The 26,284-nt window shown below is 41.1% G+C and overlaps 1 protein-coding gene across 1 annotated transcript in view; it reads left to right on the forward strand.

The window, feature by feature from the left end:
- Window positions 1–26,284, forward strand: part of LOC126199248 (DNA polymerase theta-like) — a 363,755-nt gene that overhangs the window by 141,434 nt on the left and 196,037 nt on the right. The window contains exons 10-11 of the mRNA XM_049936047.1: window positions 1,594–1,727; window positions 1,844–2,146. Of these exons, the coding sequence (XP_049792004.1) occupies window positions 1,594–1,727; window positions 1,844–2,146 (437 nt within the window). The remainder of the gene's footprint in view (window positions 1–1,593; window positions 1,728–1,843; window positions 2,147–26,284) is intronic.

Genomic DNA, 26,284 nt, shown 5'->3' on the forward strand with positions numbered 1-26,284 from the left:
GTGGTTGGCACATTCCAACTTTTCTGGTATCTTGTTGCCATAAGATCTGCTATCAACAGCAGATTTGATTAAGCTACAGCCACCACTCCAATGAACTGCACATAGTGAACCCCCTCGATTTTGTACAGAGTGATGAAAAATGTTTACAGCTGAGGTACTTTCCATTCCTCCACCAGAGCCTGAATAATTCTTGATGCACTTTCCTTTGTGCTGCCTCTTTTTCTCTACATTTGACTTAGCAATATTGCATCCATGGCAATGGTTGCATAAAATTTCTACATCTAGGACCTTACCTGTGTCAATACTTGTGACAGCTGCACACAAGTTTTGAGACTGGTGGCCCCATCAAATGCAACTGTTATGTCTGTAGGTGCCTCACTGTCTCTATTTTCCTCAACTGCCTTCTGTGTTGTAGTTTTCATTGATTCCTCTGCTACTTTCTCCACGTTGTCTAGTAAAATGTCACTGTGTTTTGATATGCTTGTAGTGGGGCGTGGCAGATTCATTAGACCACATAATACTTTCCCAGCAATAGGCCCATTTCCATTGCACCTCAGTCCATAAAAATACCTTATGTTTGTCTCAAATAATTTGTTATATTTGCACTTTCCTGAAGTAAAAAAGTGCTTCTGAAATTTACAATTTTCGCATGAAACTGTCAAACTACAAACTAACCCATATTGCTTTGAGGCATCTTCAGTGACGTTTATTTTTCCTCTACATAAACTACAACTTGTAAATTCACTGAACTGAGAATACTGAAATCTATGATGATGTTGATGTCTTTATCATTCACATTTCTCTTATTTGAATACATTCCGCAAGTTTCTTTTTGGAAGAGGAACTTGAGGGTGTAGAAGTGGGTAGAGCTGTACCTGTATTGACTGAACTGACATTCCTAACCTCACTTGTAACCTCTGGTACACGAGAATAAGTTCTGTAGTACCAATTTCCTCGATTTTTTGCTTTCTTGAAAACTCCTTTTGCTCCTGTCATTGTCAGATTTACTCGTAATAATTAGCTCACAGCATCAAGAGTACAATAGCACAACAATAAAAAAATGAAGTACTCACAAACGTTACACCAACAATATCGCATGCACAACATAAACAAGACTCACAACTGTCATGCAAGTCCTACCGACTTGTGGAGCTAAGTTTCAACTACAAATTAAACCAAACCACAGCCTTCTAGACCTTATGGTTCTTGAGATATAAGGTTTTAGCTGACCAATTGTTTACGAAATCCTAAAAAGTCCTCTGCAACCAATTAGATTAAATTCTATTAAAAATACTTCTAGTCAAACAAATTTAACAAATCGCACACCAAATTAATCAGCCAATTCCAAATAATATTTCTGCATAAAAAACAAAAAATTGAAAATTTTCAACGAGATAACCTTTTATACTCCCCTTAAGACAAATGCTGGGACAGATCCTTTGAAAAGAACATGGCCAATTTTCTTGGCAGTCACTCCCTAATCCAAGCCTATGCCATGTCTCTAATGACTTAGTCATTGATAAGTTTTTAAAATGAGTCTACCTTTTGTTATTGCTATGTGACAATTTTTGAACATCTAAAATTTTGTAACAGGTGAAAGTTTTCTTGTTTGCACAAAATCTGAGAAAAGAATTGGTGAAAAATTGATTCAATCAGATTTACAGCCAATAGAAAGTTGCCTAGGATTTGGAGAACTTTCAGCTAGTTTGAAGAGAGCAGTTTTAGAGGTATGATGATAATTGTTTGTCATATTTGAGATACTGTTTAATGAAAATGTCTTGATGATGCATATTCTGGTTAGTTATAATGTCATAAAATTTAGTAACTTTAATATTTTTTTTAGATAATAGCAAGTGGTGTAGCTACAACACCAGAACAGATAGATATTTATATGAACTGCACATTACTGGCTGCATCCAACTCGGTGTCGGAAAATCCCATTAAAGCATGCATAAAATTTTTGAAAGAAAATGAGTTGATCAGACTTCAGAACAAGGATGATAAAACACAATATGTGCCCACACCACTTGGTGCAGCCTGTTTGGCTGCATCCATTCCTCCTGATGATGGCCTAGAACTCTTCAGAGAGCTTCAGCGGGCAAGGCAATGTTTTGTTTTGGAGAATGATTTACATCTAGTGTACCAGGTATGTAATCTCTGCAGTATGCCTAAATCTCTCTAGTAGAATAATTTCAGTTACAGTGAGCTTACTGCTCTTCTCCTCAGACAGGCAATGAATGTTTAGACATTTTCATCAAATTTGCATTTGAACTCTTTGCTTGGTATTTTCAGTGTAAATGAGCAGAAAGCCAGCTGAAAGCGACTGTCTGAAAACTTGTATCACTGTGATTAGTCATCAATTTATATTTTTCGGTAACACCTTTCTTCTTTTACTGAATATCTACACAAAATTTTCTAGCCACTTAGAACTGATTAAATGAACTCACTACAAAATGCATAACATATATACGGAACTGATTTCTCTCCAAAATTTATCTTTTTAGTTTCAAAGAACTCACTGCAGATTTATTTGTTTAATAAAGGAAAGGCAAGTGCCCATCTATAACTGACTGCTGTGTGATGCATATAAACACTCAAAATAAAACGGTATTTACACTAACTTTAGACCTCTTGCTCTTTCTATGTTCTCTGGAAAAAGCATGCGGATGTGCGCACCCGCCTCCCCAACCCCCCCCCCCCCCCCCACACACACAAAAGAAACCACACAGACACACAACAAAATACTGTCGTCTTGTGTGTGTTTTTGTGCACCACACATCAGTCAGCTACAGGTGACTGGTTGCCTTTCCTTTATGTTACATATTATTCCATCCAGGAATTTCTATTGTTGATACAACTGAAAACTTATTTGCTTTCATTTAGTCACTCATTGTGATTGACACATTGTTATTGAAATACATCAACCAAACCTTAGCATGAATTTACTAGCATTCAGAATGTGACAGTTTTTTGCCTACAGTTATCCTTGATTTCTTTTCTGTTTAGACATTTAGGTAATTTTCATTGTTGAAATGATACTGTTTGCATCAAAAGGAGATTTCACTTGTGAAAACTATAAAATTACAAGGCAGATTGACTGGCCATATTTAACTTCAGAAAGCAAAATACCATGAAGTACAGAAAGACACAGCTTCTTAATTATCAATCTGAAAATTGATTGCCAACAATTCTTCTTGTCCATTCCTTTCTGTTCCCAATTAGTCTTTTCATTTACTCAAATGAACCTGCTGCTACATCTTGTAGGTCTTCGTGTTCCTCTTTATACGGAATGATTTCTCTCCAAAATTTATCTTTTTAGTTTCAAAGAACTCACTGCAGATTTATTTGTTTAATAAAGGAAAGGCAAGTGCCCATCTATAACTGACTGCTGTGTGATGCATTTCTTCCGATGCATTAACTAGAAAACTACAGTATTGGCATAAATGGCCAGTTAATCATTCTCTTCTTTCCCATACTGTTGGTGGTAGAAATTGTACTCTCTTATTCTTCTGATAGATTTTCCCTTGCGCACTTTCCTGTTCTGTTCCACATCCTCCTGAATTACATTTCAAACAGCTTCAAATGTCTCTTGTTGCATACACAAATTCTCAATATTTACGTTCCTTGTTGTTAACTGCTCATTTTCTTTGTAATAGGCTACCTTTCTGTGTGCAGTCTTGCTCTTTGTGTCAGACAAACTTTTGCCATCAGAAGGTGATTTTACGTATTGTTTTTAGAATTTCTCTTTATTCTCCTCAGTGACAGTTATGTTTTCTGCAACTCTCATTTTGATTTCTATGCCATTAAACAGTATCACTTACATATACTCTTTACATTCTTCAATGTCTTTCTAAATATAAGTGTTGAACAACATTGGTGACAATTTACACTCTTGATGATTCCTTTCTGCACTTGCCTGTATGATGTGTATTTGGTTTTTATACTGTTCATACACAGTTTTTGCACCTCTGAAATCTAGTCTAGTATTCATTAACATTGCTCTGTTCAAATTATCATAGGCTTTTTGTAGATCTATAAATGCGATAAAGAATGATTTTTTTTTATGTCCAGCATTTTGTATATAACCTTTTGTAACATTAACTGTAAATCCAAGCTAGTCTTCAGCTTAATTCGGTTAATATTTTACTGCTCATTCAAATACTATTTTTGACATTTGTGACAATATACTTTGAGGGCATTGTTGTTCCAATTTTAATACAGGGTGTGTACGTAGACAAGAAAAAAAAATTCCCGGATTTTTCCCGGATCTCCCGGTTAAAAATACATTTTCTCCCGGGCGAAAATACACTTTTTCCATGTTAAGTGACAGTATATTTTCTGTCGGAACTGTAAAACTTATCAATCCTTTGAATAGATATGGTTTTATACAGCAGCGTAGAATTTCTCGGCACTTTAGAATATAAAACTCAGGGGGAAAAAAACATGTTTTGGAAAGATCTTTGATAAGCAGCAACATGTACGCTGCAAATTTTTGTATTACGGAAGTATGAATTCGAATTCCACCAACAGGAAAAGTTAATGGTTTAAGTTACTATACATAGTGTTGCTACAAGAAAAGCAAAGCTTTCGCATATAATATTTGTCTCTAAGATTAATAAGCTACAAGAGAAGCTAAGCTTTCACATATAATGTTGATCTGTTTAGCGCACGTTACACTTTGAGATACGTCATACAAATACGCCAGCAAAATTTTTAATACCGACATAAATCTCTGATCTTCTGGGCTCAAAAATCTTCTACATGGCTCGTCATCAAAGAGTTGATTTTTAAATGAGAGCAAACGCTCTGTGATTTAAGAAATTCATCGTACATTCGCGCTCATAGTTCATCTACCGTAAAAGAAAATCTACTTTGAAAATAACGCTTTTTGAACCACAGTTCCCAATATTTTCCTGTGACCTGTTAGAAATACACTCCTGGAAATTGAAATAAGAACACCGTGAATTCATTGTCCCAGGAAGGGGAAACTTTATTGACACATTCCTGGGGTCAGATACATCACATGATCACACTGACAGAACCACAGGCACATAGACACAGGCAACAGAGCATGCACAATGTCGGCACTAGTACAGTGTATATCCACCTTTCGCAGCAATGCAGGCTGCTATTCTCCCATGGAGACGATCGTAGAGATGCTGGATGTAGTCCTGTGGAACGGCTTGTCATGCCATTTCCACCTGGCGCCTCAGTTGGACCAGCGTTCGTGCTGGACGTGCAGACCGCGTGAGACGACGCTTCATCCAGTCCCAAACATGCTCAATGGGGGACAGATCCGGAGATCTTGCTGGCCAGGGTAGTTGACTTACACCTTCTAGAGCATGTTGGGTGGCACGGGATACATGCGGACGTGCATTGTCCTGTTGGAACAGCAAGTTCCCTTGCCGGTCTAGGAATGGTAGAACGATGGGTTCGATGACGGTTTGGATGTACCGTGCACTATTCAGTGTCCCCTCGACGATCACCAGTGGTGTACGGCCAGTGTAGGAGATCGCTCCCCACACCATGATGCCGGGTGTTGGCCCTGTGTGCCTCGGTCGTATGCAGTCCTGATTGTGGCGCTCACCTGCACGGCGCCAAACACGCATACGACCATCATTGGCACCAAGGCAGAAGCGACTCTCATCGCTGAAGACGACACGTCTCCATTCGTCCCTCCATTCACGCCTGTCGCGACACCACTGGAGGCGGGCTGCACGATGTTGGGGCGTGAGCGGAAGACGGCCTAACGGTGTGCGGGACCGTAGCCCAGCTTCATGGAGACCATTGCGAATGGTCCTCGACGATACCCCAGGAGCAACAGTGTCCCTAATTTGCTGGGAAGTGGCGGTGCGGTCCCCTACGGCACTGTGTAGGATCCTACGGTCTTGGCGTGCATCCGTGCGTCGCTGCGGTCCGGTCCCAGGTCGACGGGCACGTGCACCTTCCGCTGACCACTGGCGACAACATCGATGTACTGTGGAGACCTCACGCCCCACGTGTTGAGCAATTCGGCGGTACGTCCACCCGGCCTCCCGCATGCCCACTATACGCCCTCGCTCAAAGTCCGTCAACTGCACATACGGTTCACGTCCACGCTGTCGCGGCATGCTACCAGTGTTAAAGACTGCGATGGAGCTCCGTATGCCACGGCAAACTGGCTGACACTGACGGCGGCGGTGCACAAATGCTGCGCAGCTAGCGCCATTCGACGGCCAACTCCGCGGTTCCTGGTGTGTCCGCTGTGCCGTGCGTGTGATCATTGCTTGTATAGCCCTCTCGCAGTGTCCGGAGCAAGTATGGTGGGTCTGACACACCGGTGTCCATGTGTTCTTTTTTCCATTTCCAGGAGTGTAGATTCATTTCAGTAGTTGCCAGAGAGCGCCAGAGAAGAGGCGTCACTGCGCTTGCGCAGCTACGGTGACGTAGGAAGCCAGTATGTTCGTACATGTAAAACATTAAAAGATCTTACGTACATTATGTCATAAAAAAAAACAAGACATCAGAGGGTACCCCAAGAGCGTTGGAATTTCTTGAACCATACTAAAATGCATAGTTCGCCTTAAAGCGCACATTCGTATGTCCAGATTTCCAATGACATAGGCCTCGACCTGATATTAAGCTTTTCGGTATGGTTTTCGGGACATAAATTTTCTTGGAGTACCAGTACTGTATTATCATACTGTATTATCTCATGTTTGGTTCTTTATTATGGCATAATGTCATACGTGCTAGAAGATGAAAACGTGCACTTGAAATGCAGTGAACAGTTAAAACTAGCCAGTAGTGAGGAATTAAACACTTTGTTTCAAATAAATTTACTGCCTCAGAGGAAATCTTAATAAAGGCCAAATTTCTTCAGCAAACCGACAAAAATAACTTTATTGTTCTGCAAGGCGATTAATGCTTGACTGTCAGAAAGGTGGAAATAAAATAAAAGCTGAAACTAGTAACATATTTAAGCCTTCCGTAATTATGTGAATGCATTTTAATTCACTTAATAGCTCCCAGCCACAGAAATCCATCTTGTTTTCATTTGACGTGAGAGCAGTAAACGAAGAGGAAACAGAAAAATCACTAAATGTAAACACGAGTCACGTGGAGACCACCCCCACCCCACCCCAACCCCACCCCACCCCACTATAACTCAGACTGCTCTGCGCCCGTCTTTCTGAAGAGTCATAAAAGAAGATACATAAAACATATATCTTCGAGGAAATGTAAGACATGTTATTTGGTCTTTAGTGAGCCGAAGTGCAGTGCCACGCCTCTTCAAACAATATTCTTATACCGCACGTCACCGTATTGCACTCTGTGGAACTCAATCTTGTATATTTTGCAATGCATGCCATCAAACCATTTCAGGACAGTGGAAATTAAAATGTCCTGTAGTGCCTCTCCTGCTCCCAGTCAGCCGGTTTGACATCTTGTCCCTCTAAAAAATAAAGATATAAAAACAAACACAATTAATACTGGATGGGATTATTTGTAACCGGGAGAACAAGAACTCTTCAGAAAATCTGGTCTTTTTATTGTCTGTTAGCTAATAACTTCTTCTGTGTGACATAAAATTAAATGTAGGATACCTAAAACCAGTAAAGACAAGAGACAGGCAAGACAGTACACATTTCTTCAGTCCTTAGGTCCTAGCAATTTTTCTCGCTAATCTTGCTGCAGCTTTACATGGCGTGCTTTCCTTTCTGCAAAAGAACTATTACCTCATCAAAGTTCGTCAAACGTTTTGCTACATGAAAAATCGAAATGTCGTTGTCTAATGGCTCTGGCACTATGGGACTTAACATCTGAGGTAATCAGTCTCCTAGAACTTAGAACTACTTAAACCTAACTAACCTAAGGACATCACGCACATCAAATCCCGAGACAGGATTCGAACCTGCGCCTGTAGCGGTCGCGCGGTTCCAGACTGTAGCGCCTAGAACCGCTTGGCCCCTCCAGCCGGCTCATCGTCTAATACTGAAAAAGCTATTAATACATATAATACCCAAGACTGATATGGTTTCTCGATCTGATTACGTCTATTTTGTCACTGTGTGCTGGAAAAAACAATATAGGCCTTTCTAATATTGCAGCAATTGTGACACACGCAAAATATGTGAGGCTGTTTTGGCAATAATGATCATTTTTATAGTTGTTGTTGTTGTTGTTGTTGTGGTCTTCAGTCCTGAGACTGGTTTGATGCAGCTCTCCATGCTACTCTATCCTGTGCAAGCTTCTTCATCTCCCAGTACCTACTGCAACCTACATCCTTCTGAATCTGCTTAGTGTATTGATCTCTTGGTCTCCCTCTACGATTTTTACCCTCCACGCTGCCCTCCAATGCTAAATTTGTGATCCCTTGATGCCTCAAAACATGTCCTACCAACCGATCCCTTCTTCTAGTCAAGTTGTGCCACAAACTTCTCTTCTCTCCAATCCTATTCAATACCTCCTCATTAGTTACGTGATCTACCCACCTTATCTTCAGCATTCTTCTGTAGCACCACATTTCGAAAGCTTCTATTCTCTTCTTGTCCAAACTAGTTATCGTCCATGTCTCACTTCCATACATGGCTACACTCCATACAAATACTTTCAGAAACGACTTCCTGACACCTAAATCTAAACTCGATGTTAACAAATTTCTCTTCTTGAGAAACGCTTTCCTTGCCATTGCCAGTCTACATTTTATATCCTCTCTACTTCGACCATCATCGGTTATTTTACTCCCTAAATAGCAAAACTCCTTTACTACTTTAAGTGTCTCATTTCCTAATCTAATTCCCTCAGCATCACCCGACTTAATTTGACTACATTCCATTATCCTCGTTTTGCTTTTGTTGATGTTCATCTTATATCCTCCTTTCAAGACACTGTCCATTCCGTTCAACTGCTCTTCCAAGTCCTTTGCTGTCTCTGACAGAATTACAATGTCATCGGCGAACCTCAAAGTTTTTACTTCTTCTCCATGAATTTTAATACCTACTCCGAATTTTTCTTTTGTTTCCTTTACTGCTTGCTCAATATACAGATTGAATAACATCGGGGAGAGGCTACAACCCTGTCTCACTCCTTTTCCAACCACTGCTTCCCTTTCATGCCCCTCGACTCTTATAACTGCCATCTGCTTTCTGTACAAATTGTAAATAGCCTTTCGCTCCCTGTATTTTACCCCTGCCACCTTCAGAATTTGAAAGAGAGTATTCCAGTCAACATTGTCAAAAGCTTTCTCTTACCTATTTGACCTACTACAATCAAAAAGCTTTATGTTTGGAAATAGTTTCACATTTCATTCGTACGCTCCAATTTCTCATGAACGAGACTGACGAGGATTCCCCTGGCAGAAACATCACGTACACTATGCACTCCTTCAAAAGTCAACTTATAATTCCTTCAGAAATCAACTTAGAATGTGTTAAAAATGTCCAAAAACCAGCAGGGGTGCGTTTCAAAATCGTATGAATAATCGATAGACTGACGTGTGCTGGATGCTAGGTGCTTTGTGAAACAAAGTTTTTTTCCTCAAGAATATAAATTTCTCCCCTCGCCCTGAAACTGCCGCCTGGTTCAGATGCCCCAGTTTGCAGCCCCCCACCTCCCACTAGATCCGTGCCTGCTGCGCACGTGTGAATCTGGCAGCTTGGGCGCGCCAGTAAAATCTTGCCAGGTACCCCATGAGGGTGGTTGCTGCTACTGTTGCTTACACAGCCAACAGCCACATTTCTGTAGCCAGAAGCGGGAGAAGGTATTACTCATACGCGACTCAACTGCACGTGTGCATGAGCTCGCTCATAACTGCTTAAATGAATCTAATGTAAACAGTTGTGACGTCACGCTCATCGGAGGCAATTCGTTGTTATGAAGCATTGCATAGACTTCCTAAAGCCTTCGACACATTTTGCTGCTGGCAGACGCTTGTAGGTGCACTGTATTATTTTATATGGTGCATTTCCTTTGCAATTTAAGTTTTATTTATTTATTTATTTTTTTTCTCTTGTTCATGTTTTAATGCCGTAGTATTATTATGCAGCAGCAGGATACAGTAATATCCTTTGTTAGAGTATCAGTTCTTACCAGTCAAAATTACAAAAATTTAACCGAAAACTAAAACAATGAAAAATTCCCGGAATTCTAAAAAATTCCCGGGTTTTCCCAGTTTTTTCCCCGGATCTCCCGGTTGTCCCGGGTCGTATACACCCTGTAATAGTTTCAGATTTCTTACATGTTGGGATTATGAGATAATTTTTAAAAGCTTCTAAAATTTCATATATTCCTATGATCAGTATAAAAATATAGTCACGTGTTTCAGCGTACAATCCCTGTATCATTACTCCAGGCACTTCATTACACCCTGGTGTTGCATTAGTTTCCAATTATTTTACTGCTTTAAGATACTCTTCCTTCATATTGCATATAGATCTTAACTCATATACCTAATCTTTTACTTGGAACTATCTCTACACCTGCATAAATTCCTTTTGCTCTAGAGCAAGGCTTCACAGCCAACATACTTCGTGACTAGATATACTATGTGATAAAAAGTATCTAGACACCTCCAAAAACATACATTTTTCATATTAGGTGCATTGTGGTGCCACCTACTGCCAGGTATTCCATATTAGCGACCTCAGTAGTCATTAGACATCGCGGTAGAGTAGAATGTGGTGCTCCGCAGAACTCACGGACTTCAAATGTCGTGAGGTGATTGGGTGTCACTTGTATCGTATGTCTGTACACAAGACTTCTACACACTCCTAAACATCTCTAGGTCCACTGTTTCCGATGTGATAGTGAAGTGGAAATGTGAAGTGACACGTACAACACACAAGCGTACAGGCCGACCTCGTCTGTTGACTGACAGAGACTCCCGACACTTGAAGAGGCTCGTAATGTGTAATAGGCAGGCATCTATCCAGACCATCACACAGGAATTCTACTACATCACGATCCACTGCAAGTACTATGACAGTTAGGCGGGAGGTGAGAAAACTTGGATTTCATTGTCAAGTGTCTGCTCATAAGCCACACATCATGCTGGTAAATGTCAAATGACGCCTCGCTTCGTGTAAGGAGCGTAAACATTAGATGATTGAACAGTGGGAAGACACTGTGTGGAGTGACGAATCACAGTACACAATGTGGTGGTCCAGTGGCAGGGTGTGGGTATGGCGAATGCCCGGTAAACATCATCTGCCAGCATGTGTAGTGCCAACAGTAAAATTTGGAGGCGGTGGTGCTATGGTGTGGTTGTTTTTCTTGGAGAGGGCTTGCACCCCTTGTTTTTTTGCGTGGCACTATCACAGCACAGGCCTACATTGATGTTTTAAGCAACTTCTTCCTTCCCACTGTTGAAGAGCAATTCAGGGATGGTGATTGCATATTTTAACACCATCGACACCTGTTCATAATGCACGGCTGTGTAAATGACTGGTCTGCACAGAGTCCTGACCTGAACCCTGTAGAACATCTCTGGGATGTTTTAGAACGCTGAATTCATGCCACGGCTCACCGACTGACATCAGTAGCTCTCCTCAGTGCAGCACTCCATGAAGAATGGGCTGCTATTCACCAAGAAACCTACCAGCACCTGATTGAACGTATGCCTGAGAGAGTGGACGGTGTCATCAAGGCTAAGAGTGGGCAGACACAATATAGAATTCCAGCATTACTGATGGAGGGTGCCATGAACTTGTAAGTCAATTTTAGCCATGTGTATGAATACTTTTGATCACATAGTGTAACTACAAAAGGCTTGAGAGCAGTGGTACAGTATCCTCTCCCCTGCCCCTCCATTGTCATAGCACTGAGCAAAGAGGTAAGGAGCCATGTGGAGACTTGATATGGGATGATGCAGATGTAATGTACGAGGTGCGGCTAGAAAAAAACCGGACTGATGCTGGAAAAAACATTTATTTACAATTATTTACAATTTCATGTTATCTCCTTCAATGTACTCTCCTCCTCGGTCTCTACACCGCTCCATACGAATTTTCCACTGTTCATAGCAATGCTGCAGATCATTTTCGGTAAGTCCATACATTACTTCCGTCGCTTTTTCTTTTACTGCTTCAACAGTCTCAAATCTAGTTCCTTTCAAAGATGACTTGACTTTAGGCAAAAGAAAAAAGTCACAGGGGGCCAAATCAGGTGAGTAGGGTGGATGATCTAAGATGGGAATGTTGTGTTTTGCCAAAAACGTCTTCACTGACAACGCACTGTGAGCTGGGGCATTGTCTTGGTGAAGGATCCATGACTTTTTTCTCCACAAATCGTTCCGTTTTCTCCGTACTCGCTCACGTAGGGTAGCCAGGACGCTAATGTAGTAATGCTGATTCACTGTTTGTCCCTCTGGTACCCAATCAATGTGCACAATCCCTTTGATGTCAAAAAAAAAAAAAAAAACAATCATCATTGCCTTGAATTTCGATTTTGACATTCGTGCTTTTTTTTGTCGTGGAGAACCAGGAGTTTTCCAATGCATCGATTGGCGTTTAGTTTCAGGATCGTAAGTAAAAAACCACAATTCATCGCAAGTAATAACATTTTGTAAGAAGGTGGGATCACTTTCAATGTTTTCCAGGATGTCAGAACAAATCATTCTTCGGCGTTCCTTCTGTTCAATTGTGAGACACTTTGGAACCATTTTTGAACACACTTTGTTCATGTTGAAACTTTCATGAAGAATCTGCCTAACACTTTCCTTGTCAACTCCTGTTAACTCAGACACTGCTCTGATTGTTAAACGGCGATCTTGTCGAACAAGTTTACCGATTTTTTCAATGTTTGCATCAGTTTTTGCTGACAATGGTCTGCCAGTGCGAGTGTCATCACTGGTGTCTTCGCGGCCATCTTTAAATCGTTTAAACCACTCAAACACTTGTGTTCGCGATAAACAATCATCGCCGTACACTTGTTGTAACATTACAAACGTTTCACTTGCAGATTTTCCTAGTTTGAAACAAAATTTGATGTTAACACGCTGTTCTTTCTGTACACTCAACATTTTCCGACGCACAGACAAAACGTCAACTACTTAAAACAGACGCCACGGGCAGACTGAGTGCAGGAGGCAGATGAAACTCGAGCAGTAGGCGGAGCGAGAGTCACGTGACAGGCCACGCGACTTTCAGCCTTATTGCATTCGTTTTATTGTTTCACCAGTACTAGTCCGGTTTTTTTCCAGCCACACCTCGTATTAATTAATAGGTTAATTAATTTTGCAGTGATAAGTTTGTAACCCACAGTAAATGAGGCTATATTGCTTAACATTAAGATAATAAACTATTGGAAAATGTGATGTTACCATATAATTTTATTTTTAAATAGGTAGATATTTATCATGTTTCCTGATCACATATAACATGTGTAATAATTTGTAATCAGCTCTCATTCTCCTTCCAATTCTTCTATTCCACAAGAGCATTAGTGTGCATTGTATATTTAGCTGCAGTGCAGGTGGATAGTGTTCAAAATCCATGTTAATACCACAGTCCTTCAGTGAAGATAATTTTGGAAAATGAACTACATTTGCTTTTATCAAACTGATTCTCAGGCAGCAGTAGTTGGCTGAGAGACAAGCAGGAACAGGAAAGTAACCGATTTTGTGACTTTTTCATTTATTATGAAAATTTAATAGTCATGGGTGACTGGAATTCGGTAGTAGGAAAAGGGAGAGATGGAAATGTAGTAGGTGAATATGGATTGGGGCTAAGAAATGAAAGAGGAAGCCGCCTGGTAGAACAGAGCATAAGTTAATCATAGCTAACACTTCCCCCCATGAACCATGGACCTTGCCGTTGGTGGGGAGGCTTGCGTGCCTCAGCGATACAGATGGCCGTACCGTAGGTGCAACCACAACGGAGGGGTATCTGTTGAGAGGCCAGACAAACATGTGGTTCCTGAAGAGGGGCAGCAGTCTTTTCAGTAGTTGCAGGGGCAACAGTCTGGATGATTGACTGATCTGGCCTTGTAACATTAACCAAAACGGCCTTGCTGTGCTGGTACTGCGAACGGCTGAAAGCAAGGGGAAACTACAGCCGTAATTTTTCCCGAGGACATGCAGCTCTACTGTATGATTAAATGATGATGGCATCCTCTTGGGTAAAATATTCCGGAGGTAAAATAGTCCCCCATTCGGATCTCCGGGCGGGGACTACTCAAGAGGACGTCGTTATCAGGAGAAAGAAAACTGGCATTCTACGGATCGGAGCGTGGAATGTCAGATCACTTAATCGGGCAGGTAGGTTAGAAAATTTGAAAAGGGAAATGGATAGGTTAAAGTTAGATATAGTGGGAATTAGTGAAGTTCGGTGGCAGGAGGAACAAGATTTTTGGTCAGGTGATTACAGGGTTATAAATACAAAATCAAATAGGGGTAATGCAGGAGTAGGTTTAATAATGAGTAAAAAAATAGGAGTGCGGGTTAGCTACTACAAACAGCATAGTGAACGCATTATTGTGGCCAAGATAGACACAAAGCCCATGCCTACTACAGTAGTACAAGTTTATATGCCAACTAGCTCTGCAGATGATGAAGAAATAGATGAAATGTATGATGAGATAAAAGAAATTATTCAGGTAGTGAAGGGAGACGAAAATTTAATAGTCATGGGTGACTGGAATTCATCAGTAGGAAAAGGGAGAGAAGGAAACATAGTAGGTGAATATGGATTGGGGGGAAGGAATGAAAGAGGAAGCCGCCTTGTAGAATTTTGCACAGAGCATAACTTAATCATAGCTAACACTTGGTTCAAGAATCATGAAAGGAGGCTGTATACATGGAAGAAGCCTGGAGATACTGACAGGTTTCAGATAGATTATATAATGGTAAGACAGAGATTTAGGAACCAGGTTTTAAATTGTAAGACATTTCCTGGGGCAGATGTAGATTCTGACCACAATCTATTGGTTATGAACTGCAGATTGAAACTGAAGAAACTGCAAAAAGGTGGGAATTTAAGGAGATGGGACCTGGATAAACTGAAAGAACCAGAGGTTGTAGAGAGTTTCAGGGAGAGCATAAGGGAACAATTGACAGGAATGGGGGAAATAAATACAGTAGAAGAAGAATGGGTAGCTCTGAGGGATGAAGTGGTGAAGGCAGCAGATGATCAAGTAGGTAAAAAGACGAGGGCTAATAGAAATCCTTGGGTAACAGAAGAAATATTGAATTTAATTGATGAAAGAAGAAAATATAAAAATGCAGTAAATGAAGCAGGCAAAAAGGAATACAAACGTCTCAAAAATGAAATCGACAGGAAGTGCAAAATGGCTAAGCAGGGATGGCTAGAGGACAAATGTAAGGATGTAGAGGCTTGTCTCACTAGGGGTAAGATAGATACTGCCTACAGGAAAATTAAAGAGACCTTTGGAGAGAAGAGAACCACATGTATGAATATCAAGAGCTCAGATGGAAACCCAGTTCTAAGCAAAGAAGGGAAGACAGAAAGGTGGAAGGAGTATATAGAGGGTTTATACAAGGGAGATGTACTTGAGGACAATATTATGGAAATGGAAGAGGATGTAGATGAAGACGAAATGGGAGATAAGATACTGCGTGAAGAGTTTGACAGAGCACTGAAAGACCTGAGTCGAAACAAGGCCCCGGGAGTAGACAACATTCCACTAGAACTACTGATGGCCTCGGGAGAGCCAGTCATGACAAAACTCTACCATCTGGTGAGCAAGATGTATGAGACAGGCGAAATACCCTCAGACTTCAAGAAGAATATAATAATTCCAATCCCAAAGAAAGCAGGTGTTGACAGATGTGAAAATTACCGAACTATCAGTTTAATAAGTCACAGCTGCAAAATACTAACGCGAATTCTTTACAGACGAATGGAAAAACTGGTAGAAGCGGACTTCGGAGAAGATCAGTTTGGATTCCGTAGAAATGTTGGAACACGTGAGGCGATACTGACCTTACGACTTATCTTGGAAGAAAGATTAAGAAAAGGCAAACCTACGTTTCTGGCATTTGTAGACTTAGAGAAAGCTTTTGACAATGTTGACTGGAATACTCTCTTTCAAATTCTGAAGGTGGCAGGGGTAAAATACAGGGAGCGAAAGGCTATTTACAATTTGTACAGAAACCAGATGGCAGTTATAAGAGTCGAGGGGCATGAAAGGGAAGCAGTGGTTGGGAAAGGAGTGAGACAGGGTTGTAGCCTCTCCCCGATGTTATTCAATCTGTATATTGAGCAAGCAGTAAAGGAAACAAAAGAAAAATTCGGAGTAGGTATTAAAATTCATGGAGAAGAAGTAAAAACTTTGAGGTTCGCCGATGACATTGTAATTCTGTCAGAGACAGCAAAGGACTTGGAAGAGCAGTTGAACGGAATGGACAGTGTCTTGAAAGGAGGATATAAGATGAACATCAACAAAAGCAAAACGAGGATAATGGAATGTAGTCAAATTAAGTCGGGTGATGCTGAGGGAATTAGATTAGGAAATGAGATACTTAAAGTAGTAAAGGAGTTTTGCTATTTAGGGAGTAAAATAACCGATGATGGTCGAAGTAGAGAGGACATAAAATGTAGGCTGGCAATGGCAAGGAAAGCGTTTCTGAAGAAGAGAAATTTGTTAACATCGAGTATAGATTTAGGTGTCAGGAAGTCGTTTCTGAAAGTATTTGTATGGAGTGTAGCCATGTATGGAAGTGAGACATGGACGATAACTAGTTTGGACAAGAAGAGAATAGAAGCTTTCGAAATGTGGTGCTACAGAAGAATGCTGAAGATAAGGTGGGTAGATCACGTAACTAATGAGGAGGTATTGAATAGGATTGGGGAGAAGAGAAGTTTGTGGCACAACTTGACTAGAAGAAGGGATCGGTTGGTAGGACATGTTTTGAGGCATCAAGGGATCACAAATTTAGCATTGGAGGGCAGTGTGGAGGGTAAAAATCGTAGAGGGAATACACTAAGCAGATTCAGAAGGATGTAGGTTGCGGTAGGTACTGGGAGATGAAGAAGCTTGCACGGGATAGAGTAGCATGGAGAGCTGCATCAAACCAGTCTCAGGACTGAAGACCACAACAACAACAACAACAACAACAACGAGTTCCTAACCAGGAGCAAATTTTGTAATATCATCTGTGGGCTTTAATGCTTTAGTTTCTTGAGTTTCAGCATGTTTATTTAATATCTAATATCCACAGCTCTTGTGTTTTTGTTTGCGTCGGAAAGTAAACTGATTTTGTGACATATTACAAGTTCCTAATCAGGGGCTAATTATTTAGTTTCACCTGAGTGTTTCGGTAGCTAGGTTTTTGAATCTCGGCGTATTAATCTAATTTATTAGACACAGCTCAAGTGTTTTCATCAGTGTCTACAGTAGAGTTGCGCAGCACATGCCAATAGTCCGTTTATCTGCATAGTTTAGTTTTCCATGGTTTTTAGTGGGGACAGGGACTGCATTTGTTGTGTGCGGATGCATGCCGAGTTGATGACACTGAGTTGATGACACTTCGCTCTCAGCTCCAGGTTGTGATGGCTTTGGTTACATTGCTTGGGGCTGCAGTGGACGGGCATCACTGTTGTGGGCCAGCCGTGGAGATCCAACGGACATCCAGCACATCCGAGTCCTCAGATTGGTCTTCACCGGTGGCCAGACTAGTTACTGCTGGCACTGCGATTGACCCATCACTGTCTGTGGCTGATACTGTTGTTGAGCCAGATACCGTCACCTGTCCTGTTTCATAGGAAACCTCTCAGACTGCAAGATCTGGACAATCACAGAGGGTGGGATTATTGATAGATGGCAGCTCCAGTGGTAGGTGCATTCTGGGGTTGCTTAGGTACATGGCTGCCAGGAAGGGAAAGAAAACTAATCTGCACTCCGTGTGCATACCAGATGGAGTTATTCCAGATGTGGAACGGGTCCTCCCAGATGCCATGAAGAGCACAGGGTGCAACGAACTGCAGGTGTTGGCTCACGTCAGTACCAATGATGTGTGTCACTTTAGATCAGAAGAGATGATCTCTGGTTTTGAGTGGCTAACAGAAGTGGTAAAGGCTGCCAGTCTTGCTTGCAAGATGAAAGGAGAGCTGACCATTTGCAGCGTAGTTGACAGGAGCGACTGTGGACCTCTTGTACAGAGTCGAGTGGAGGGTCTGAATCAGAGGCTCAGACAGTTCTGTGCTGTGTAGGCTGCAGATTCCTTGACTTATGCCAAAGAGTGGTTGGGTTTCAGGTTCCGCTGAATAGGTCTGGTGTCCACTATACACAGGAGACGGCTACACAGGTAGCAGGGGCTGTAAGGCGTGGACTGGTGGTATTTTTAGGTTAGAGGGCCTCAGGAAAACACAAGAAGGGCTTCAATCACAAAGGATGCAGGCCAAACACTAGAAGAATGTACATACAGGAACCATCGGTATAACAGCTGTAAATTGTCGTAGCTGTGTTGGGAAAGTACCAGAGCTCCAAGTGCTCAAGCACTAATAGAAAGCACTGATGCTCAAATCATTATAGGCACTGAAAGCTGGCTAAGCCAGAGATAAGCGCAGCGGAAATTTTTGCGAAGAAGCTAACAGTTTGAATGTTGGGCTCCATAAGGTTCCATTTTGAAATGGTGTTCAGAAAGGATAGGATAAACACGGTTGGCAGTGGCGTGTTTGTTGCTGTCAGGAGTAGTTTATCGTGTCGCAAGTTTGAAGTAGATAGTTGCTGTGAGTTAGTATGGGCAGAGGTCATTGTTGGAAACCGGAATAAAATAATAACTGGATCCTTTTACCGAACTCCCAATTCAGATGATACAGTTGCTGAAAAGTTCAAAGGAAACTTGAGTTTGATTTCAAACATGTACCCAACTCATAGTTGGTGGTGACTTTAATTTTCCCTTGATATGTTGGCGAAAACACATGTTTAATTCTAGAGGTACACTTAAAACACTTAAAACATCATCCAAAATTGTGCTAAACTCATTCTCTGAAAATTATTTCGAGCAGTTAGTTTACGAGCCCATGCAAATAGTAAATGGTTGTGAAAACACACTTGACCCCTTAGCAACAAATATTCCTGAGTTAATAACAAGCATCAAAATGGATACAGGGATTAGTGAACACAGGGTTGTCATAGTGAGATTGAATATTGTAACCCTCAAATTCTCCAAAAATAAACGAAAAATGTACCTATTCAAAAGAGCTGATAAAAATTCACCTGACTCCTTGCTGAGAGACAATCTCTACTCCTTCCAAATTAATAATATAAGTGAAGACCAGATGTGGCTTGAATTCAAAGAAATAGTATCAGCAACAATTGAGAGATTTATACCAAATAAATTAACAAATGATGAAACTGATCCTCCGTGGTACACAAAATGGGTCAGAACACTGTTGCAGAAACAACGAAACAAACATGCTAAATTTAAACAGACACAACATCCCCAAGACTGGCGATCTTTTACAGAAACTTGAAATGTAGCACGGTCTTCAATGCGAGATGCTTATAATCATTTCCACAACGAAACTTTATCTCGAAACCTGGCAGAAAATACAAAGAGATTCTGATCTTATGTGGAGTGTGTTAGCAGCAAGAAACAATCAATGCCTTCTCTGTGCAATAGCAATGGAGATACTATCGAAGACAGTACTGCCAAAGCAGGGTTACAAAACACAGCTTTCCGAAATGCCTGCACAAAAGAAGACAAAGTAAATATTCCAGAATTTGAATCAAGAACAGCTTCAAACATGAGTAACGTAGAAGTAAATATCCTCAGAGTAGTGAAGCAACTTAAATCACTTAATAAAAGTGACTTCTCTGGTCCAGACTGTATACCAATTAGATCCCTTTCAGAGTATGCTGATGCATTTACTCCATACTAAACAATCATGTACAACTGTTCGCTCAACGAAAGATCCGTACCCAAAGACTGGAAAGTTGCACAGGTCACATCAATATTCAAGAAAGGTAGTAGGAGTAATCTACTAAATTACAAGCCCATATCATTAACGTCGATATGCAGCAGGATTTTGGAACATATATTGTGTTCAAACGTTATAAATTACCCCGAAGAAAACGTTGCATTGACACACAGTCAACATGGATTTAGAAAACATCATCCTTGTGAAACACAACTAGCTCTTTATTCGCATGAAGTGTTGAGTGCTATTGACAAGGGATTTCAGATCGATTCCATACTTCTGTATTTACAGAAGGCTTTTGACACTGTACCACACAAGCAGCTTGTAGTGAAACTGCATGCTTATGGAATATCTTCATAGTTATGTGACTGGATTTGTGATTTCCTGTCAGAGAGATCGCACAGTTCGTAGTAAGTGACAGAAAGTCATAGAGTAAAACAAAAGTGATTTCTGACATTCCCCAAGGTAGTGTTATAGGCCCTTTGCTGTTCCTTATCTATATAAACGATCTGGGAGACAATCTGAGCAGCCGTCTAGGGTTGTTTGCAGATGACAGTGTCATTTATCGACTAATAAAGTCATTAGAAGATCAAAACAAATTGCAAAACGATTCAGAAAAGATATCTGAATGGTGCGAAAATTGGCAGTTGATGCTAAATAACAAAAAGTTTGAGGTTATCCACATGAGTACTAAAAGGAATTTGTTAAACTTCGATTACATGATAAATGAGTCAAATCTAAAGGCCGTAAATTCATCTAAATACCTAGGAATTACAATTATGAACAACACATAGAAAATGTTGTGGGGAAGACTAACCAAAGACTTCGTATTATTGGCATGACATGTAGAAAATGTAACAGATCTATTAAGGAGATTGCCTACACTACACTCGTCTGTCCACTTCTGGAATACTGCTGCGCACGGTGTGGGATCCGTACCAGATAGGACTGATGAAGTACATCAAAAAAGTTCAAAGAAGGGCAGCACGTTCTGTATTATCGCGAAATATGGGAGGGAGTGTCACTGAAATGATACAGGATTTGGGCTGGACATCAGTAAAAGAAAGGCGTTTTTCATTGCAATAGAATCTTCTCACGAAATTCAAATCACCAATTTTCTCTTCTGAATGTGAAAATATTTTGTTGAAACTGACCTACATAGGGAAAACGATCACCACAATAAGATAAGGGAACTCAGAGCTTGTACGGAGAGATATAGCTGTTTGTTCTTTCCGAGCACTATACGTGATTGGAATAACAGAGGATTGTGAAGGTGGTTCGATGAACCCTCTGCCAGGCACTTAAATGTGATTTGCAGAGTATTCATGTAGATGTTGGTGTAGAAGCACAGTTTCATTCACAATGGTTGTATGTGGCCAATGAAAATTGTTATCAGTTGGTAAGTGTTCAAGTTGTTCAGATGGCCGGTTGTATTGGTAGGGAATGCTAGATCACTTTTCCATAAAGGCTGTTTCAGTTCAGCAACCATAGCACATCACTGTATTACTTTGCTACCTTTCAGTATCTTCAGGGAAGTTATTAAATCGACAGTTCTCAAGTTCATGCTCTCACACATTATAAATTATATGAAGGCTTAGCACTCATTAAATTTTTCACATTGACGTTCCTTGCACCTGGTGAGTCACACAGTGAGGATCTCTGATTTTGATGGATTAGTAGAAGTTTTTTTCATTTTCTCATTGAGTTGTGCTGTGAATCATGATTTATTTCCAGCATGGCTGGCACTCTTTAACTGTGGACACAGCAACCAATAAATTCCATGATAAACTTATATTTTTTACATTTTCTTCTATGCTACTAAGAATGTCCTTCTTGCTACTCAGTCCTAGTATGTATGTGTCAAGGCTTGGCCATCTCCTCTTTTACATTGTCCAGCTTTCCTCTGTTGTTGAGGGATCTTACATTCCAAGTTCCTATCATAACATAAAATTTACTATTTGTGTACTTTGTCCCTGACCCTGTCGGGAAAACCAAATCGATCTCTCTTTTAACTCTGGACTGCTTTGTTACTAAGCTTTGCTGTGAGCAAGGGATACCCATTGGATCTGTGATGGGGTGGTTTCCCTTTGACCTCCACCATTCTGTGGTGTCGAGTTTGCCGGTTCATCTGCCTGTAGGATCAGTTTCCTACTGTAAGGACAAAATGGTGCCCTGCCACTTCTTTTGCCCTCCTAGAATGGCTTTGGCACTTGATAAGGTGTGCCCTCTTACATTTGGCATCATTCACTTCTGACATTCATTTGCATTTGCTGTATAAAAGTTTGCCCCCCCCCCCCCCCCCTTCCCCATAGAGAGGTGGATATTAGGATTTTCTTTCTGTTGACTTTTACACCTTAATGGGACCTCCTAGAATTGACAGTACTTTTAGATTGTTCTGAAACTGAGGACAATTTTTATACCTTTATATGTTCTTAGAACAATACTGTTTCAGTGGTATAGTGAAACAACCACATTTTCTGTTCTTCTACCTATACATTGTTGTAATGTGTAGATTCTACTGGCCAATTTCTTCACAAGTTATCATCTTTCCTTGGGTCAACAAAACATTCATTACATTGCTTTTAATTCATTGTACTGTTAAAGAATGAATGGTCTGTTAGTCTTATCGGAAACCACTGCTGTGATACACCCACACAAATTATGTTTAATTTACCTGTTTAACAGCACTATGAAAAGAATAGATTTCTACTCATCGCATCGAGTTGGTGCTGACTTCGTAGATTTAGCTTTAGATTGCTTTCATAAAGAAATGTTTCATAAAACATTTCATCCCCTATTTTACCTCTTTATGGGTTAAATGTCCAAAAAACAATTAAACACGTTTTTTTATTTGTAACCAAGAAGTCATATGTCAGTTTTCATAGATGCAGCTTTAAAAATATGTAAGTAGCTCTTTAGTAATTATATATTTTGAAGAAATTGCCGTCCTCTATTTCACCCCATAGGGGTTTCATTTCCAAAACTGCTAAAACACGGATTTCTTTATTTCTGACAGAGAAATCAAATACCAATTTTTTGTAGGTCTACCTTCAAAATTTCTTTAGTAGCAATTAAACAGAGAACCGACTCATGGAGATAACATCTTGGACCTACTGATAACAAACAGACCCGAACTTTTCGACTCTGTAAGTGCAGCACAGGGAATCGGTGATCATAAGGCCGTTGCAGCATCCCTGAATACGGAAGTTCATAGGAATATAAAAAAAAGGGAGGAAAGTTTATCTGTTTAGCAAGAGTAATAGAAGGCAGATTTCAGACTACCTAACAGATAAAAACGAAAATTTCTGTTCCGACACTGACAGTGTTGAGTGTTTATGGAATAAGTTCAAGGCAATCGTAAAATGCATTTTAGACAGGTACGTGCCGAGTAAAACTGTGAGGGCCGGGAAAAACCCACCGTGGTTCAACAACAAAGTTAGTAAACTACTGCGAAAGCAAAGAGAGCTTCACTCCAAGTTTAAACGCAGCCAAAACCTCTCAGACAAACAGAAGCTAAACGATGTCAAAGTTAGCATAAGGAGGGCTATACGTGAAGCGTTCAGTGAATTCAAAAGTAAAATTCTATGTACCGACTTGACAGAAAATCCTAGGAAGTTCTGGTCTTACGTTAAATCAGTAAGTGGCTCGAAACAGCATATCCAGACACTCCGCGATGATGATGGCGTTGAAACAGAGGATGACACGCGTAAAGCTGAAATACTAAACTCCTTTTTCCAAAGCTGTTTCACAGAGGAAGACCGCACTGCAGTTCCTTCTCTAAATCCTCGCACAAACAAAAAAATGGCTGACATTGAAATAAGTGTCCAAGGAATAGGAAAGCAACTGGAATCACTCAACAGAGGAAAGTCCACTGGACCTGACGGGATACCAATTCGATTCTACACAGAGTACGCGAAAGAACTTGCCCCCCCCCCCCTTCTAACAGCCCTGTACCGCAAGTCTCTAGAGGAACGGAAGGTTCCAAATGATTGGAAAATAGCACAGGTAGTCCCAGTCTTCAAGAAGGGTCGTCGAGCAGATGTGCAAAACTATAGACCTATATCTCTGATGTCAATCTGTTGTAGAGTTTTAGAACATGTTTTTTGCTCGCGTATCATGTCGTTCTTGGAAACCCAGAATCTACTCTGTAGGAATCAACATGGATTCCGGAAACAGCGATCGTGTGAGACCCAACTCGCTTTATTTGTTCATGAGACCCAGAAAATATTAGATACAGGCTCCCAGGTAGATGCTGTTTTCCTTGACTTCCGGAAGGCGTTCGATACAGTTCCGCACTGTCGCCTGAAAAAAACAAAGTAAGAGCCTACGGAATATCACACCAGCTGTGTGGCTGGATTGAAGAGTTTTTAGCAAACAGAACACAGCATGTTGTTATCAATGGAGAGACATGTACAGACGTTAAAGTAACCTCTGGCGTGCCACAGGGGAGTGTTATGGGACCATTGCTTTTCACAATATATATAAATGACCTAGTAGATAGTGTCGGAAGTTCCATGTGGCTTTTCGCGGATGATGCTGTAGTATACAGAGAAGTTGCAGCATTAGAAAATTGTAGCGAAATGCAGGAAGATCTGCAGCGGATAGGCACTTTGGTGCAGGGAGTGGCAACTGACCCTTAACATAGACAAATGTAATGTATTGTGAATACATAGAAAGAAGGATCCTTTATTGTATGATTATATGATAGCGGAACAAACACTGGTAGCAGTTACTTCTGTAAAATATTTGGGAGTATGTGTGCAGAACGATTTGAAGTGGAATGATCATATAAAATTAATTGTTGGTAAGGCGGGTACCAGGTTGAGATTCATTGGGAGAGTGCTTAGAAAATGTAGTCCATCAACAAAGGAGGTGGCTTACAAAACACTCGTTCGACCTATACTTGAGTATTGCTCATCAGTGTGGGATCCGTACCAGATCGGGTTGACGGAGGAGATAGAGAAGATCCAAAGAAGAGCGGCGCGTTTCGTCACAGGGTTATTTGGTAAGCGTGATAGCGTTACAGAGATGTTTAATAAACTCAAGTGGCAGACTCTGCAAGAGAGGCGCTCTGCATCGCGGTGTAGCTTGCTCGCCAGGTTTCGAGAGGGTGCGGTTCTGGATGAGGTATCGAATATATTGCTTCCCCCTACTTATACCTCCCGAGGAGATCACGAATGTAAAATTAGAGAGATTCAAGCATGCACGGAGGCTTTCCGACAGTCGTTTTTCCCGCGAACCATACGCGACTGGAACAGAAAAGGGAGGTAATGACAGTGGTACGTAAGGTGCGCTCCGCCACACACCATTGGGTGGCTTGCGGAGTATAAATGTGGATGTAGAATATATTTTCAAGAAACCTCTCATCCGTTATTTGACCACCTTATGTGTGGAATGTTAAAAAATTCAGTCTTAAACGATGCCTGCAGAGTAAGATCAATACCCTTTTCAAGTTTCTTTGCTCAGGGGTTTGGGCTCGGCAATGGTGAGTGAGTGAGTGAGTGAGTGAGTGAGTGAGTGAGTCAGTCAGTCAGTCAGTCAGTCAATCGGTTCGGACAATGTCTTTTATATGTAGAGACATAGACAGACAGACAGACAATATAGATACCTTCAGCTTTGTCCATGTACGCATTTGACACATGTATTGAACACACCTTCTCCCTCCCCTCTCCCTGTCCATCTCTTACTCCCTCTGTCTGTCCACCTCATTTCCTCCCACGTCTATCCACCTCCATCTTCCCATTCTGTGTCTTTTGTCACATCCTCCCCCTCTCTTAGTCCACCTCCTTTCCCAGAGTATCTTCCTCTCCCTCCCTCTGACCATATCCTTTGTTTCTCTCTCTTTCCATTCTGCCTCCCCATCTTCCATTTCCACCTGCCCATTATCCCTCTCGACATACCTTCTGCTTCATGCATCTTCAGGACTCTTCTCTTTCTATCCATTTCCGTCTCCACTTCACTCTGTCCATCCCCTTCTATCCATCTCAACCTGCCCTATTCATTGTCACATGTAGCTCCTTAAATACAGTTCAATAAAGCAGTCCAATACTATTCCTTCAACACATTTGTCATGCAGGGCAGCCTACACACCAGGGTCCAGGAAAACCATTTCTTGCCCCTGATTTATTGGCTGCTTTGCAATGCACATTCATTTGTTAGGCCTGTTCCCACACAACCTGCATGTCGGGAAGCGCAGCCTATATGGTAGGGACTGGAAAAACCACATTTTTGTGAGCATCTCCACTCATATCAGAGCTATGAGACTATGAACACTGCAGTGCTGCTATTTGTAAGGCCTGTGTTTTTCTGTGCCAGATTTAGTTGTAATTGATCTAGGGCTTTGGAAGGAGATCCTGGAAAAATGCTCACACACTCTGCTTTATATGAATTACTAGAATCCCCCCCCCCCCCTTCAATTGGCA

Source organism: Schistocerca nitens, chromosome 1 (assembly GCF_023898315.1).
Source record: "Schistocerca nitens isolate TAMUIC-IGC-003100 chromosome 1, iqSchNite1.1, whole genome shotgun sequence".
NCBI classification, from domain to species: Eukaryota; Metazoa; Arthropoda; class Insecta; order Orthoptera; family Acrididae; genus Schistocerca; species Schistocerca nitens.